Source organism: Onychomys torridus, chromosome 4 (genome assembly GCF_903995425.1).
Source record: "Onychomys torridus chromosome 4, mOncTor1.1, whole genome shotgun sequence".
NCBI classification, from domain to species: domain Eukaryota; kingdom Metazoa; phylum Chordata; class Mammalia; order Rodentia; family Cricetidae; genus Onychomys; species Onychomys torridus.
The window spans coordinates 100,976,193-100,993,987 of NC_050446.1; the positions used below are offsets into that span (position 1 = coordinate 100,976,193).

General features: G+C 38.7%; 1 protein-coding gene across 8 annotated transcripts in view; it reads right to left on the reverse strand.

The window, feature by feature from the left end:
• Gabpb1 (GA binding protein transcription factor subunit beta 1) overlaps positions 1-17,795 on the reverse strand; it is a 55,117-nt gene that overhangs the window by 19,404 nt on the left and 17,918 nt on the right. For 6 of the 8 annotated variants that reach the window (XM_036184430.1, XM_036184427.1, XM_036184425.1 and 3 more), the window contains exons 2-6: positions 12,507-12,614; positions 7,548-7,715; positions 5,769-5,963; positions 3,911-4,022; positions 3,469-3,582 (exon numbers count right to left, since the gene is read on the reverse strand). In XM_036184430.1, coding sequence (XP_036040323.1) covers positions 3,469-3,582; positions 3,911-4,022; positions 5,769-5,963; positions 7,548-7,715; positions 12,507-12,614 — 697 coding nt within the window. The remainder of the gene's footprint in view (positions 1-3,468; positions 3,583-3,910; positions 4,023-5,768; positions 5,964-7,547; positions 7,716-12,506; positions 12,615-17,795) is intronic. The other 2 variants (XM_036184432.1, XM_036184431.1) reach the window with 1 other exon arrangement.

Here is a 17,795-nt window from a genome sequence, read left to right on the forward strand (position 1 = left end):
AAAAGTATCTGTAATCTCATAAATATTCATTGATCTAATATAAAAGTCGGGCTGTAATGAGCAGAGCCAAACAATGCCCATGCCTTTGAGGTTAAATTACCATGCCATAAGCTGAATTAAGGTTGGTAAGAAAATGTTTCTTGAAAACTACCAAGACTGAACACTTTTATGTAGAAATATTTACATGAAACAGAAACTATATACAGAAAAATGTAGCATTTTGAAGGTAGAATCCTATAATCTAATCTAACCTGAAATTAAGAACAAAGAAAAGTAAAACCACAAAGACTCACATGACTCAGTAACTTATCCCCTAAGACTAAATAAGTTTCATTACCCTATTTTGGAATAAACCAAAACATAATGTACAGAAGTTTCCTAGTACAAACTTCACTTTGAGAAAGAGGATTGTCAATTGCCACTAGATACTTTATATCTTTCAAATACAGCTAGCAATTACAAATTTTTAAGTACAAAAAGGAAAATCATAGATTTCTATTTAATCAAGGTATTATATAATTGGGCCACAGAGCAGAATGCAACTAAGGAAAAAAAAAAAAAAAGTTGTAGGCCTACAGGCAGGGCTACAAATAAAGGCTTTATGGAAAGCTATCGGGGGTGGTATGTGTGGTACATGTATATGTGCAAGTATGCCCATGGATCTGCAAGCCAAGAAGAGTCCAGGCAGGTTGTCAGATATCTTCCTCTACAGCTATCCACTTTATTGGCGTAAAACAGGGTGTCTCACAGAACAGAAGTTCACCATTTTGACTAGGTTGGCTGGCAAGCAAACTCTTAGGATCTACCTATCTCTGCCCTACCAATGCTGGGATTACAGGTGCATGTAGTCATACCTGGCTTTTCATCTGGGTGCTGAGGCTTCAAACTCAGGTCCCCTCATGTTTGCCCAGCAAGCACTCTTATCTAAGGTGGTAGCTGTTTTTACAGTAAACCCTCCACCTCAAAAAACTGAGCATGTGCCAACTGAATCATGAGACTGTATTTCTTTAATTGGTATGCATCTCAGTGACATATCCACCTGAACTTTTGCTGCATCCAAACTCTTAATATCTCCCTACCCCCAACTCTCCCAAATCTTCATCATGATATAGCATTAAAATGAAGTACCCAAATTTAAAACACCAGTCAAATAAAGTTTTTTCTCCCTTTCTTTTTTTACTTTTTTCTTTCTTTCTTTTTTTTTTTTTTTTTTTTTGTTTTGTTTGTTTGTTTTTTGAGACAGGGTTTCTTCTCTAGGTAGTTTTGGTGCCTGTCCTGGATCTTGCTCTGTAGCCCAGGCTGACCTCGAACTCACAGAGCTCCGCCTGGCTCTGCCTCCAAGTGCTGGGATTACAGGTGTGGGCCACTGCTGCCCGGTTCCTCCCCTTTTCATTAGTGATGAAAAATCAAACCCAGCGCCTCACGCACAGTGAACACATGTTCTCCCACAAAGCTGCTACCATAGCCCTGAAACCAGTTGTCTTTGATGGCTTCTGCAAATCTAAGCACAAGCTAAAAAAGCAGCGTGTCAAAATGGTGGTGCTTGTAGGTGCTAACGGCCAGAAGTAATTCACAAAAATCTTAAGACAAGGGCTGGAGAGATGGCTCAGAGGTTAAGAGCACTGGCTGCTCTTCCAGAGGTCCTGAGTTCAATTCCCAGCAACCACATGTGGCTCACATGTGAATGACATCTGGTGCCCTCTTCTGGTGAGCAGTGATACATGCAGACAGAAAACACTATATAATAAATAAATCTTAAAAAAAAAAATCTCGACCTACTAAGAAGAAGGATAACACATACATGTTTATCAGTACTAATTAGCCAAAGAAAAGGGGAAAAGGGTAAGATTTTTCTCTTTTCCAAGTGAAAAGAAATTCATTTATGTCTACCTTAAAGCTTTTTGGCTATGACTCAATGACACCCTAAGTAAAAACATTTATCACAGCATCTCTCCCACAGAATATGTAGTCAGTGAACTATTATTATTAATTAAAAATTGGAAAAAATTAATTAAAGGTTATTCTTTACTCTTTTTTAATATTTAATATTCTTTACTCTTACAAGCAAATATGATCACTTAAATTACAGTTAGAATAACATTTCTTAAGGTTTTGGGGAGGGGGTAATGTGTATGGTTTGTTTTGTTTTGTTTTGTTTATAAAGACACTGAATCATCCAGGCTGGCTTTGAACTAGCCATTCTGTCTTCGCTCTTGAGTAAGATTACTGGCAGGCACCATGGTACCTTACTACCATAAGACTTTCCTAAAATTTCCAACTAAAGAAAAATAATTTATTTACACAATAACTATAGTAAAAGACAATCTGAGGTGAGTATAAAAGCAAAACATGTTGGAACTAACTAAGTCAATATTGTATGTCATCACTGAACACAGCTAAACCAATGTCTCAGCCCATCCTTTAGACAAGGTCTCACTGTGCAGCTCTGCATGGGCCTGGAACTCAGAGACCCGCCTGCTTCTGCCTCCCCAGTGCTCCGACTCAAGTCAGTACCACCATGCAGCACACAGGACACAGCTAACCCTTTTAACAGGGTTTTTATACATTGTTTCAGTCATTAAGATTTTTCTCATATTCTTATCTAAGACTGCCAAAATCAAATTTATAAGAATGCAAATTCATATTGATCTACTCTATTTAAAATAAACAAATCACAAAATAGTTTTAAAAAAAAAAGCCAAAAGGGCAAGCACATGTTTTATGTAAACCTTACAAGTTTGCTTTTAATTTTGTTACTAACATTTACTATTTTTTTATGCAATTATTCTCTTGGTTTTTATCTTCGTTTCTTTGAGATTATATTTTACTGTGTAGCCCAGGCTGAAACAGAATTTGTGATTCCCCTGCCTCAGCCTGACATGCAGGGATTACAGTAGTACAGACAATACCTGGCTTGATATTCTTTAAAAAAAAAATAAAAAAAAAAAAATCTAGGTTTTTCCCCCCCAGTTTTCCATGTAAACACAGCATCTGGCAAGATGGGACACTACACTTAGGGAGAGCCAAGCAGTGGATGCTCTCGTCCTACTTCACATTAGCTGAAAACAAGTTTATCCCATCTTAGTCCTCTAGGTTACCTTCTTAGCCTCTGCAAGCACTTGGACCTGTACCTTTCCTTATTTATTTATTTTTAATAAAGATGGGATCAGGATATTGAGTCACACTGGTAGCTGATACAAAAATAAAAATCAGAAATAGCAACTTTCATTAATAAGAAATAAGAAAGAAATGCAGCCAATCAATTCTAAACAAACTACAGAGGTAAACACAAGTTATAAGTAAAGACTATAGAAGAAAACAAAACAAAACATTCTAATGAACTATGAAGAGGTTTCGGGTAGGGGGAGGTTCTAAACAGGATTCACACAGTACTAACACAGAGGCAAACCTTGAGAAAGTGAACTATGAAAGATTCGCTCAGCATACAGATCTGACTTGATCTCTAACCTGGAGTTTCTGAAGAATTGGACAATGGGGCCGACGCCTCGGCTAAGGCAGCTAATGTAGCTAATACTGATGTAGAGGAGTTCCCAAACTGGACAGCAGATACTCCTGTTTCATCTGGGAGAGAAGAACACAGAGTTGAAATTTTAGGCTGCCAAACACAATGCATCCTGCTCATCTTCTACTTCTTACTCAAGTCTTACTGACACTGGATAGCATCAGTTTGGAAAGGTGGTATTGTCATGCACTGTGTAAGACTGCCTTTCTTTAGATTCATTTACCTCAGAAAAAAGGAGACCAGGAGAGCAGATGTTATTCTTACCCTCCTTCTCCAACTGTCCTTCCTTATACTGATGAATACCTACTAATGTTCAACATCCTAACAGCTGTCCTACATGCATCTCAATACCTGTTACCTTGGATGAATTTTCTGAAGGTACCAGACCTGTTAGGTTCACCACCCCTCCTGGTCCAATGATGAACTGTGGTGTGGCAGTGTGTATTGTCACAGTGTCAGGACTCTCCGGGTTGGTATTGATTTGGTTCTGCATAGCAATCTAGGGAACAAATTATCACAACATTTTCAGAATTACAGGCAGCACATCTGGTAGGCTCTCAATGCAGAATATATATACACATATGAAGACACAGTCTCTCAGGAGAGCCACACACTACACTGGGAGACTTGTTAATAAAGCACTGGGAGTACAGCTCTAAGTACAGGTGTGACCATGTAGCCTATGGCCTTCTGTGAGTGACAGCAAACCTCCCTATCTATGGCCTTCTGTGAGTGACAGCAAACCTCCCTATCTAATGGCCTTCTGTGAGTGACAGCAAACCTCCCTATCTATGGCCTTCTGTGAGTGACAGCAAACCTCCCTATCTATGGCCTTCTGTGAGTGACAGCAAATCTCCCTATCTATGGCCTTCTGTGAGTGACAGCAAATCTCCCTATCTATGGCCTTCTGTGAGTGACAGCAAACCTCGTAGGAGGGGAAACTAGTATCTGAAAGGTGCTTACAGAACACAGGAAGGTCGTCAACCAAAGACAGTCTACTGTTCTGCAGAATTATTTCAATTATTTCTACCACATTAGGTAATATATAACATGACATATTCAAGTATGACCTTCCCATTGAGTTGTTCTCAATCTTTATATCTCAACCCTTAAATTGTATTCCTAGACATGAAAAACAAGAAGAGTCAACGTAAAACTCATTATTTCCCAGCACACATCACATCTTATAAGTAAATTGTGGAAGTTCAATGAAGTCATATAATCTTAGAGAGTTTTACTGAGAACAGGACAAGGGAGAAATAATCCTGGCTACCAGAAAAACCAAACACAACTATGTCTACAAATAGTTGTTTTGTAGAGGGTGAAGAAAAGAAAGAAACCAGAATAATAGACTACATCACAAAACCTTGGCAAAGTTTGGTCACTTTCAGTCAGACGTGTCTGCCTGGGTATCTACTGTTTTTGCCACTGAAAGCTTCAGCCATATCTGAGGTACTGAGGGAAGAGACAGGTTCAGGAGGAAGGGGCTGCCTGGGGAAATTCCCCAAAACTGCACCATTAGAAAAGGGATGAAAGAGAAAGGGTCATCTTGACAGGAATCAAAACCCAACTGTCAATCACCTCAGCCCTTACTAAAGTAAACCTCTCCATTTGCACTCCTGGGCATCTAAGTCCAGACAAATGAAAAACCTGCATAGTGAAACATACCATCTTGCTAGATCCCAACTTCCATTTTAAAAATGTAGACACATCAGTGTCAGACAAAGTAGACTTAAAATAAGGAGGGGGATCAGGGTGGTTCAGTGGATAAGGGAGCTTGCCACAGAAGCTTAAAGACCTTAGTTCAGTCCCCAGAACCCACGTGAAGATGGAGAAGTGACTCCACAGTATTCTCTAGCCCACCCCCCCCACACACACCACACATCACGTACACACAGTAAGTTTTAATTTTTTTAGACAAACAAAAAAAAGATTTAAAAACAAAAAGGCTATGTCACTTAACCAAGGGATATTAGCTACTAAATCTTTATAAAGTAGTTTACAATTGTTTTGATAAAACGTGATATCCAAATGTGCAACACAATAATGTAAATGTCTAGGAAGAGAATTCAGAAACTGAAAGCACAGACAGACAGCACCTCATCTAACCTTCTAGAGTAGGAACAGTAATGAACAGAGAGGAAGTGGAGAGAACAAGAACTGAATCCACAGGAGAACCTACAGGACAACGAGCATCCATCTGCAAGTTGCCTTCCATGTTTTCTTAAACTCAAAGCCAAGTTACCTGTAATATCTCTGCTAAATCTTCATTTCCATTGTCTATTGAAATATCAAATGCAGTTTTACAAAATTTACTCTGCGTGTGGACATCAGCACCATATTTGATTAAAAGTTCCACCACCTCTTGATGATTGTGTTCTGTTGCCCAATGCAGAGCTGTCATCTTTAACATATCCTTTGCATTGACGTCAGCACCATGCTAAAAAATATTTCAAAATCAGTAATATTTCAAGATATGAAGTATCAAGAATCCCTGATATGAAAATATCAGCCATAATGCTTCTACACAAGAAAAAGCACCATTAATTTTTTTCTGGGGGGGGGGGTTAAATATATGTTAGTAATCATCAGTTATCTGTGACTTAATCAATTTTCTACCATGCTGGTTTTCTAGCTACTTTCCTTCTAATTTCTTGAAATAAAACAATTATGTTTTTAGTTACTCGGTTAGGGGCACAAAGGGCTGGAGTGAGTGGCCTTACAGGTGAAGGGCTGTACTGAGTTTTTCTTCAGAGCTCTTAAATGGTTTATGGTGGGTGAACCTCTCATCCCTCAAAATTAAATATACTCTTTGCAGGTTGGGAATTTAGCCCCGTGGTAGAGCACTTGCTCTGAGTTCGGTCCTCAGCTCCGGAAAAAAAAATTTTTTTTAAATTAAAAATATATATATACACTTTGCTTTCAAAACAAGCACAAGCTAAGGAATCAGAAGGAAGCTGTCTAAGGCAGTGTCTGATATGTTCGTTTGTTTTTTGTTTTTTGAAGACAGAGTTTCTCTGTGTAGTTTTGGTGCCTGTCCTGGATCTCGTTCTATAGACCAGGCTGACCTAGAACTCACAGAGATCTGCCTGCCTCTGCCTCCCGAGTGGCATGCATGCGCCACCACCACACAGCAGCAGTGTCTGACATGCCAGGCAAGGTGTGGCTGGCTATTCAGCACACTTCCGCTAGTCAGGGTGCAGGAGTGCTTTGTGTACATAAGCACTGGAGTTCAATAACAAACAGAGTATGAAACATCTCTGCAATGATTCCTATTCTGTTGAAATGGTGTTTTAAATGCAGCTGATTAAATATTAAAATGAGTGTTTACTTTTTAAAGTGGCTTTAAAGAATGCCTAGGATTACACGTAATTTGTACTCTAGACTTTGCATTCTTTCCGATGGGTTCATCTGTAGGCTATGATGAAAAGGGTCAAGAATAAAGGCTGTCACTCTGCCTTAGAATCTTCTGTGTGACCTTTTGACATTTAGATGACTGAAGATAATTTAATTACTTATTAATCTGCTTGCTTGCTATCCAAGACTAATCTTCCCTGCATAGGATTCTGACTGTATTAAGAAGTTCTTCGGGCTCGAGAGATGGTTCAATGGCTCAGAGGTTAAGAGCACTGACTGTTCTTTCAGAGGTCCTGAGTTCAATTCCCAGCAACCACATGGTGGCTCATAACCATCTGTAATGAGATCTGGTGCCCTCTTCTGGTCATACATGCTGTATACATAATAAATAAATAAATCTTTAAAAAAAAAATTTTTAAAAAAGTTCTTCACCCAAAAGACAGACTTTCAATGGTTGACAATTAACTGAGAATTCACCTACAGGAAGGTTTTTCCCTCCAAAAAAAAATTCAAGGCAATATTCATTTGACAGACTTATACACATCTATAACAAATGCTCTATCAAAGATAAAAAGTAGACACTTAATAAAACTCTTCCCCTTTTTCATCTTACACAGTTTGTATGGGGTTTGGATTCAAAATCTAAGTCCAAAGAGAAAAGACATACCTTAAGCAAAACCTCTACTATGCTGGCATGGCCCTCAGAAGCTGCCATGTGCAGCGGTGTCCGGTCCACTTTGGTCCTGGCATCCCTACTTACACCGGCTCGGAGAAGTACCTCTGTGGTAGAGTAATGCCCATACTGTGCGGCCAGATGAAGTGGAGAAGTTCCCAGCTATAACACAGGAACACACACATACACATGCACACACAAAAAAGAAATTCCAATTTTCAGTTCTTTTAATATACTTTTACTACAAACTATATATATATTTTAAGCTGGGGATCGAACCCAGGGCCTTGCACTTGCTAGGCAAGTGCTCTACCACTGAGCTAAATCCCCAATCCCAAACTACATTTTAAACAGTGACGCATATTACATTGTGTACATAGTAATTCAAAACATCAAAAGAAATTACTCAACTCAGGCTTATCTTCACAGAAGCCCTCAAGAGGTCCAAGAAAAGTCAGTGATTCCTCTAATTAAAACTCTCTTCTTGCTCCTCCTTGCCCTTTCTCTATTTTAAACAAGGTCTCAAACATGAGATCCTGCCTCAGCTTTCTAAATGCTGGGATTATATCATGCCTGGCACTTTGTTACTAACAGAATAACAACTTGAATTAATTTACTAAAAATTAATTATGACCTGAGAATGAAGAAGAGCGTTGTAAAAGAGGTGTATATCCAAATAGTGCCGTTTAGGTTACACTATACTACATGCATTAAGAAGCACCAAAAGCCCACTAACTCCAACTGCCAGTCAATGATGTTAAGAGATATTTCACATGAAATTTGCCAGCCTGTCAGTTAGACAGCAACTGTTTATTTTTAAGTATGTTTTATTAATTTTTCTTTATGTGTATGTTTTGCCTAAATGCACACATATGTCAAAACCCCTAGAACTGAGGCTACAGATGGCTGTGAGCCACCAAATGGATCCGAGGAACTGAAGCCAGGTCCTCTGCAGAAGCAGCAAGCATACTTCACCACATCTCTCCAGCCTATCCCCTTAGTTTTTAAATCGCCTTCTACGGACCACATTGCTCTAAGACCTCCCGTGTTGGCTTCATAGCACGGGTATGAATCCTACCTTGACATGGGAGGGAAAGAAGCAGAAGAAGAGAGAGGTCAGCAAAGCTGCCTACCGTCACACAAGTGACCTAACACCAAGCAACCTTAGAAATAATTATTTTATTACAACAAAAAATCATTTATAGAGGTTGTAACAGACCCTCAGAGATCAAAGGTGAGATTGTTGGATAATCCTTTCTTCATGCTTTGTTGTATTTTCATCTGCCTGGCCTTTACTCTCAACAGTGCACTGAACAACCACTAAGATTTCCTCAGTAACATACTAAGCTCTACTCTGTATTTCTGTTGTTATTCTCAAGACTTTTCCTTTTAGGTTCACATGCAAGGAAAAACAACACATGCAACATGGCATACTTACATGCAGTGTAAAGAATAGGCCAATGTCTGTAAAGTCAACCCCGGTCTGGAAAGAAAACCTTTCCAGGAACTTTAAGTCCTCTTACATGTTGTTCCCCGATCACAGGTCCTTCCCTTAGTCCCTCAGGTAAATGCTACTCAGAAAAAGAATTGGTTTGGGTGGGTGTGTGTGCGTGCGTGCGTGCGTGCGTGTGTGTGTGTGTGTGTGTGTGTGCGTGAGTGAGTGCGTGCGTGCGTGCGTGCGTGCGTGCGTGCGTGCGTGCGTGCGTGCGTGCGTGCGTGCGTGTGTTGGGAGTTCTGGGCACCAAGGTCCTCATGCTTACATGACAAGCATTTACTCACTAAGCCATCTCCCCAGGCCCTCCTCAGAATTTGCTGACAAGCATTACTTTAATTTCTATCAATTACAAATCCTTAAATGGTATGGCTTGGTTCTTCCTGTTTTGAACTTTACTAGAATCCTACCACATTTACTTCTGATTTGTCAGTTGCTTAATATTCTGTCTACAAGATACATTCATGTTAATGGGCAAATGTAGTACACTAACTCTCTCTATAATAGTCCATTCCGTAAAAAGCTGTAACTAATTTGACTAAACAACTGATGAACACTCTTTTGTTTCCAGCTTTGTTATAAACAATTCTGCTACAGGGGTCTTCTAGCAACTCAAGTACATAAACAAGATTTTATTCTATATTCTAGCTCAACTGAGACAAATGGCATATACATTTTAAAATTTACTAAGCACTGTCAAACTGCCCTCCAAAATGGCTCCATCAATTCACCTTTGTACCATCTCCTCACCAAGTCTGGCACTACAGGTATCACTTTGCTAACCAAGTAGATGTGTTAAATAGCTTCTGGCTTTACTCTTCATTCACTGGTAGAGTTGAACACTGTTGTATGTTTACTGGCCATTCGAACTTTCTCTGAGTCATCTGTCTATCTGTCTATTCTGACCCACAGGGACTCCTTGTATACATACTGTGGACACTAATCCTTATTTATAGTCCTTCTGTCTTGATGGACTACAGCATCATGGTGACATATCTAGTATGCACTTTCTTTAAAAGAGTATTTATCTTATGTGTAAGTATCTACATGTATGTCTGTGCACCATATATAGGCAATGCCTGTGGAGTCCAGAAGAATCCTCTGGAACTGGAGTTTCAGGCAGCTGTGAGCTGCCATGTTAAGTGCTGAGCAATGAACCCAGGTCCTCCTCAAGGGCAACAGTACTCTTAACTAGAGACAACTATCCAGCCTCATAAGCATTTCAACAAGCTGACTCTGCTATAAATTTGTTGGGCTACTTGCATTTGTGGGCACTTACCAATTCTGGAAATTCTAGGCAACTGCACTTCAAACTACTTCCCCCTGATCCATACTCATTCTGTGAGTCTACTAATACTATGAGCATTGGGCTGTTTCCAGCTTTGTTCCTATGAATAATGTTCACCCACACTCATTTTGCGGGTCATGTATCTCTCACAAGTCACATGTCCTAACATACATCTGCATTACACCTGGGTTTCCTGCCATTGGTTCTAAGTTGTCTGCAGCTGTCTCTAACTTGTTACTGAATTCTACCCACTGTCCTCAGCAAGTCTGCTTCTGCCGTAAGGCTGTTTCAGTAAGACATTCACGCTGCTTTGTGTCCGGGTGTTAATACTCGACACTCACTTTCCTTGCAATTTCATTAGTAGATACAAAGCTGGGACTTAAAGGTAGGTTTCTTTAGGGGATATGCATTGCTTCTGCCAGAGACATGGGTAAAAGAACCCTAGTGCAGAGGAACTTTATACCCACTCCGCAGCCTACTGTTCCTCAGATACACGGGTATTTGTACAAGGCATGGCTTGTAACTCCAAATTCTCTTCAATCTACGTTTCCTGCTCTCCCTCAGTGCTGGTTCACATCAGGTCATTTATTTACAGTGCCCCACACAAGAGCAGGGAGAAGAGGTGGAGAGAGATGAGGGTATTCTGAGATAGGCTGAATGTTGCAAGTGCAGTTCCTAAACTGTCCCACCAGAGTTAGCCCCTGGAGTACTCTGGGATCTCAGTACCCCATGCTGGTGAGCTGGGGAAACCAACAAGGAAATCTAAATGTAGCAAAGGTCCCTAGAGAATGAATTCTCTGGATTCCAGCTTACATTCAATGTTTTGGATTCACTCTTCATTCTTAGCAAAACACTCAAGATTTCCTTGAAAATAGGTTGGAGATTTAGTTCAGTGGGAGAGCGCTTGCCTAGCAAGCACAAGGCCCTGGGTTCAATCCTCAGCTCAAAAAAAAAAAAAAAGATTTCCTTGAAAATATATTTAGTGAGAAAGTCTTAACTGACACAGACAAATGCTGACATACTTACAGATGAATTCCTAAGATTTGCTTTAAAACAATACAAAGACAGTTCACACAGAGGAACAAGTTTTACATGGTTTGCTGGTTTTGAAGCTGGATGAAAGGTATGCAGGAGTTGATGTTTGTACAAAATTTTCCAAAACAAACAAAAAAATTTATTTTACATGAAAATTTTAAAAACAAGGAATAAATAAAGACAAAAAAATTAAAAATCAGAATTTTGTATTGTTATCAGTGATAAAGTTAATGCAGATTCCTAACCCTCCATGCTCCTTTTGTCTTACCCCCAGAAGTGAACAGGCATGTCTGCTGCCTTCTCCACACTGCCTTCTATACTGCAAGAAACTGTTTCCTTTCCTTTCTTCCCATTTGGTCACATTTTTTCCATTCTTTCTTTCCTTTTTATTTAAAACACAGGGTATCACTAGGAAGCTTTGGCTGTCTTAGAACTCACTATGCAGATCCATGTGCCTCTGCCTCCCTGGTCACATTTCTTACAATTTCACAAGCAGCAATGGAAATGCAAACTTTTTTCTTTTCAGGAACAGTTAAAACTCCCATCTTCATTACTTTGTGAATTATTGATCCTCTCCCTATTATAGTGTCTTTAAACTGAATCCAAGCAATTATATAGTTAGTCACACCAAACTAGTATAGTCCAAAGTCTCTAAAACACACAATCTTTATTCATAGATGTTGATTGGATAAGATTGTCTATTGTTAAGAAAATAACATGAGCAATGCATTCCTTTAAAAGACAGTTTAATTAAGGCTGGAGAAATGGCTTAGCCATTAAGAGCATAGACTTCTCCGCGGAGGACCCACCTTCAGTTCCTAGCACCCATGTCAGCTAACTAACAACTGCCTATAACTCAGCTCCAGGGGATCCAACACCTCTGACTTCACCGGCATCTGCACTCACATGAACATACCCATACACATAAACAAATTAAAAATTATAAAAATAAATCTTTTTTAAAGATAACTGTAATTATAAAATCTAAACAAGTAAGTAACCCCCAAAAGTGAGTGTATATACATTATATCATTTATAAGCATAAATACTAGCTAAATTGTCATCTGGGAAGAAGGGAGGAGGAGCAGAAGAGGAGGAAGAAATAAAACAACTCTGCGACATTAAAATCACGCTTTACCCAGTCTGTAGTAAAAGGAGCTCCATTTGCCATCAAAATACGAACTTCGTCATCTTGACCTGCTCGTGCCGCTTCTAAAAGCTTCTTCCCCAAATCTACCAGGGACATCTAAATGAAACACATGAACTGATATGAGAATCTCCATTATATACTGTGACATGACTCCCCCTCATTCCTAAGTCCATTCAAATGTGCTACTGTTAATCTAAAACTAATGATCACACAAAGTAATTTATATTTCGATTCTTGAAATATATTTCTTTTCTAAGTTTTTACCTGAGTAAAACTGGTTAAAATTCTTCACATACGGTCAGTAAATGACAGAAGATGTAAAGCAGCAGGTGCAGTGAGCCTAAGAATTAAAAGTGCCATCTGTTTGTATTGAAGCCGGGTGACATTCTTATAAAAGTGAAGTTCAAGTATGAGATAGTGTCCTGTCCCTGATGTCCACTAATCTACCCAACTTCCTCCAGAACAGTAAGTGTGCTCAAATTCTAAAACAAATGAACAAATGTCTTCTGCTCTGGTGCGTGTACTGTACACTTCAGACTTCCAGAAAGGGGCACAATTCACACTCCATGAAAGTACTAAAAAGAGAGTTGAATGGTCTTATGAGCAGGACATGTGTCTCACTAAGAATCTACAAAGAGATTTTATCTTGAATTCAAGAATTCTCTAAAGGCTAATGTCCCCATCAAGGGAAGGAAGAGGCAGAGAGAGGCAAGGAAGACAAAAAGAAATCCGTAAGTGAACAAGGACTTGAACTGATCAAAGGAGCTCATATTCAAGTTGTCCAAACCAGAAGCTTCCTCTGTGGTACTGTAGAATATACTACGGAAAGAATAGGGACAACCAGTTCTGTGGGGGAATCTTTCAAGATGTAATAAGAAGATGTGGCTGGGATTCAAACTTGTCTAAAAAGGAACACTCACAAGGTAAAAAGTCATAAAGGAGAGTGGCTTTTATTTTTTAATACATAGAAGTTTCACATTTTTTTGTAAAACTTAAATTACTTATGCATAGAAGATAGTATCTGATATCAAAGAAAATGGGATGGAGAGTCAGATCAGAACCACAGGGCAGGAGTAACTTATGTGAACAGCAGTCACTCAAGAGCACTAGAGAAACTGGCAGAGCTTAGAAGGGTTATTTCTCCCAGGAAGGGATAAAAGATGCTGCATACTTAGAAGTCATGATGGTGTACACAGATGAGATTTCTTAAAAAGTGATTTTGTGTGCAACAATAAAGAAATTCATAATATACTCTATGGTGAAGAATGAGAAAACTAACATACGCAGCTGTAGAATTTTTATGGGTTTCCCCCCCTCTCTCTCTCTCTCTCTCTCTCTCTCTCTCTCTCTCTCTCTCTGTGTCTGTGTGTGTGTGTGTGTTTTAGTTTGTTTGCATGTGACACTTGCAACATTTCTTTTACCTTTGACCTTCTAGTTTTCTCTTTCCCCTTCCACTTTTCTCTGAAAGCCAAAGTCTTTAATCCTGCAAACAAACTGAACTTCTGATCTTTGATAAAGTCTTTCCTAGAGACCGTGCTGAAGCTCCACAGTAAACATCACCATCACACTCAGAAGGCAGTGGAGCCTTAAGCAGTAATTCCTACTAAAGACACCATAGTCTTTAAGAGAGGAAAAGCTGATCCCTCTCCTATAGAAGTACAGCAAAATCCAAACTATCTAACACAGTATCTACACTGTAGATGAGCCAGATTTCATTTAAATCTGTCTCAAAAATGAAACTTATCTTCCAAATAAACTTTTTTTTTTTTTTGGTTTTTCTGACACCCTCACACAGACATACATGCATACACCAATGCACATAAAGATAAATAAATTGTTAAAAAAAAAAAAGTTTTAAGAATGTCAAAAATCCGCTGATTAAATTATTACATCTGCCGGGAATTGGTGGCACACACCTTTAATCCCAGCACTCAGGAGCCAGAGGCAGGCAAATCTTTGTGAGTTCAAGGCCAGCCTGGTCTACAGAGTGAGATCCAGGAAAAATGCAAAGCTACACAGAGAAACCCTGTCTGGGGGGGGGGGGGATTATTACCTCTCTATGAACCTATTCTAAAGGGAAAATACAGGTAAGTTATATTTGAAACAATCTAAAGGCTGAAAAGTAATTCAATTAAAGAAACTAATCACAGGAGGCAACCATTTAATTAGTTTGAAGCTATATAACACAGATTTATGTGATACTAAGCCAATAGTTTGAATATCAAAAAAACCCAAAATATAGTAAGGTGTGGTGACACACAGATGTAATCTCAAGAATTGTGAGACTGGAGCAGATAAAAGGATCATAAGGGCTTCACAGCCTGCTGGGCTAGATATGTGTGTATCACACCATTAGATAACTTGTTGATGTCTTTTAGTACTATATATAATACATAATATATAGTATACAGTATCTATAAGTACACATATGTATATATTAGCAAGTCATCCAATAGTATGACTATTGGGAAATTTCCCATTTTACAGTTTCTATAATGTTACTACCTAGTTCTGCCTACCTAATTTAAAAACAAAAATTATAAAGGAACGAATTACATTGTGCTACTGTCCACTAAGTAAATGTCTCACTGAAGAAAGTCTGATGGGCCTGCCTTACTAAACAGGTGGAGGAAGATGAAGGGTACCGAAGAGCAGAGCTGATGATCTACACTACACTACAGTTGAGCATTAGAATAAACATCCTTCCATAACCTCCCCATGTTTCAGTTATTCAGAACCTATCATATTTAGATCCTGGGTACTGAAGCTATTGTGATTTTTTTAAAACTATAAACAATGTAACAGATTCATGTCACTAGACTAAGAAATCAGTGGTCTCAAAAGAAGGCTGGAGTGATGGCTCAGAGGTTAAGAGCACCGACTGCTCTTCCAAAGGTCCTGAGTTCAATTCCCAGCAACCACATGGTGGCTCACAACCATCTGTACTGAGATCTGGCGCCCTCTTCTGTGTACATAATAAATAAATAAATAAATCTTTAAAAAAAATGTATACATAATAAATAAATCTAAAAAATAAAAATAAAAAATACCTTATTACATATATACACCTTTAAAAAAAAAGTAGCAATACTGTCCCCTAGAGGCCCTTTGTATAAGTAGGGGAAGCATTTGAGATAATAAAGGCGGGGAAGGTTCTAGCATTTCCTGGTCCTCTCAAGAATACTAGAAGTCTCACAAGAACAGTCCCATGTTCTGGGTCCTCTGCTGGAACAGTATACATACACTCTTAACCACTGAGCCATCTCTCCAGCCCTAAAACTAAAATTTTCATTTCAACTTAACAGAAGGAATTAAATTATTTTTAAAGGTAGAAATGGATCTTATGGGAAGAAAATGTATGAGATCAGGCAACACCAAAATCAAAGATGCTCTCATTTTATTGTCCAGATAAAAATAAAAAATAGGGTTGAGGATTTAGCTCAATGGTAGAGCGCTTGCCTAGCAATAGCAAGGCCTTGGGTTCGGTCCTCAGCTCCGAGGAAAAGTAAATAAATAAAAATAAAAAATAAAACTTTAAATAATGAAAAATACCAAAATGCTATGATCACTTGAAAACACAATGCAGCCAGGCAGTGGTGGCACACGCAGGAGGCAGAGGCAGGCGGATCTTTGTGAGTTCGAGGCCAGCCTGGTCTACAGCGTGAGATCCAGGACAGGCACAAAGCTACACAGAGAAACCCTGTCTTGAAAAACCAAAAAAAAAAAAAAAAAAGAGAGAGAGAGAGAGAGAGAGAGAGAGAAAAGAAAAGAAAACACAATGCAATAATTCTGACTCTTAAAGAAACCCAGCTGCATCCAGACAATGAAAATGACCAGGAGGCTGGGGTGGCTCAGCAGGTAATGGGATTGCCGTGAAGCATGAAGGCCAGAGTCAGATCCCCAGAGGCTACATGAACACCAGGTGCTTGTGGTAGCCCAGCACCTAGCACCTCGGAGATAAGGCTGGCCAAATTCAGAGTGCTCCGAGTCCAGTGAGAGCCCCTGCTTCCAATAAGTATAGTAGAGAGCAATTGAGGACACCCAATTTCAATCTCAGACCTTCACATAAATGCATGAATGTGCACTTGCAGTGTGCACACACACGCCCATATACATGTAAATGCATACACACATGTACACCACTCACATATACACACACATGCTGGGTTAAGTCATCAGTTCATTCAGACTAATTATGTACATGTTAAATCCTCAGGGGAAAAAAAGTAATATTAAAAAGAAAATTCAAGGTTATCAATTAAAATGTATGGCTCATCATTTGATTTTCTCCAATCAAAAAAAATTTTCAATAAATTTTAATGACTGCTAATATACCCAGAATCTACTGTATGTGGCATATTATACCACTTAATTTAACACTTCCTTTCTCCTTGAGAAAATAGAAATGCTCATTACAATGTTTTACCTTGAATTTATTTACTGTTTATGAAATGCTTCTCAGTCTAACAGAAATCCATTTTTACTTAAATTATAACAAACTAGACCCACCTAGAAATTTCAACATCTGCTACTTCAGCTCATAAGAATTATACATGCTGAGTGCCATCTAGTGGCTGCAAGAACAGCTTATACAAGCATACACACTAAAATAACTCTAATACTTTTACTTAAAAATATTTACAAATAGTATATAATGGCTTTAAGAATCAAGACCCTAAACTTTATATACAACATATTGAACTGTGTAAAAAATGCACAAAAAAGAACTAAAAACAATAAAGCTATTTCCCATTTATTTTGTTGCTTTCTACAATTAAAATATATTACTCATGCAATTAAAAACAAACTCATTAAAAATCTTTACATCAAAACTAGGTTACATGTAAGCTTTAAAATCTTTAATATATAAAGTTAGACGTTGAAAAGGTTTTTTTTAAATAGTAAAAAGATGTAAAATTATTATCATGTATATAGCACTATGTATGAAATATTCTTGGCAATCACTATTTAATTGTCAACACTCTCATGAGAAAGGAACTCAGGGGCTGAGGAGCTGGTTGAACAGTTAAAAGCACTTGCTGCTCTTGCAGAAGACTTGAGTTCAGTACCCAGCACCCACACAGGAACTCACAACCACCTGTAACTCCAATTCTGGGGGACCTAGCACCTTCCCCTGGCCTCAATGGGTACTATACACACTTGGTGCAGACATATATACAGGCAAACACTCTTACACATAATATAAAAATAAATAAAATGAAAAGAATTTCTGTAAAGGTATATTTCCTGTCCTGACTACCCAGTCCCAAATAACCT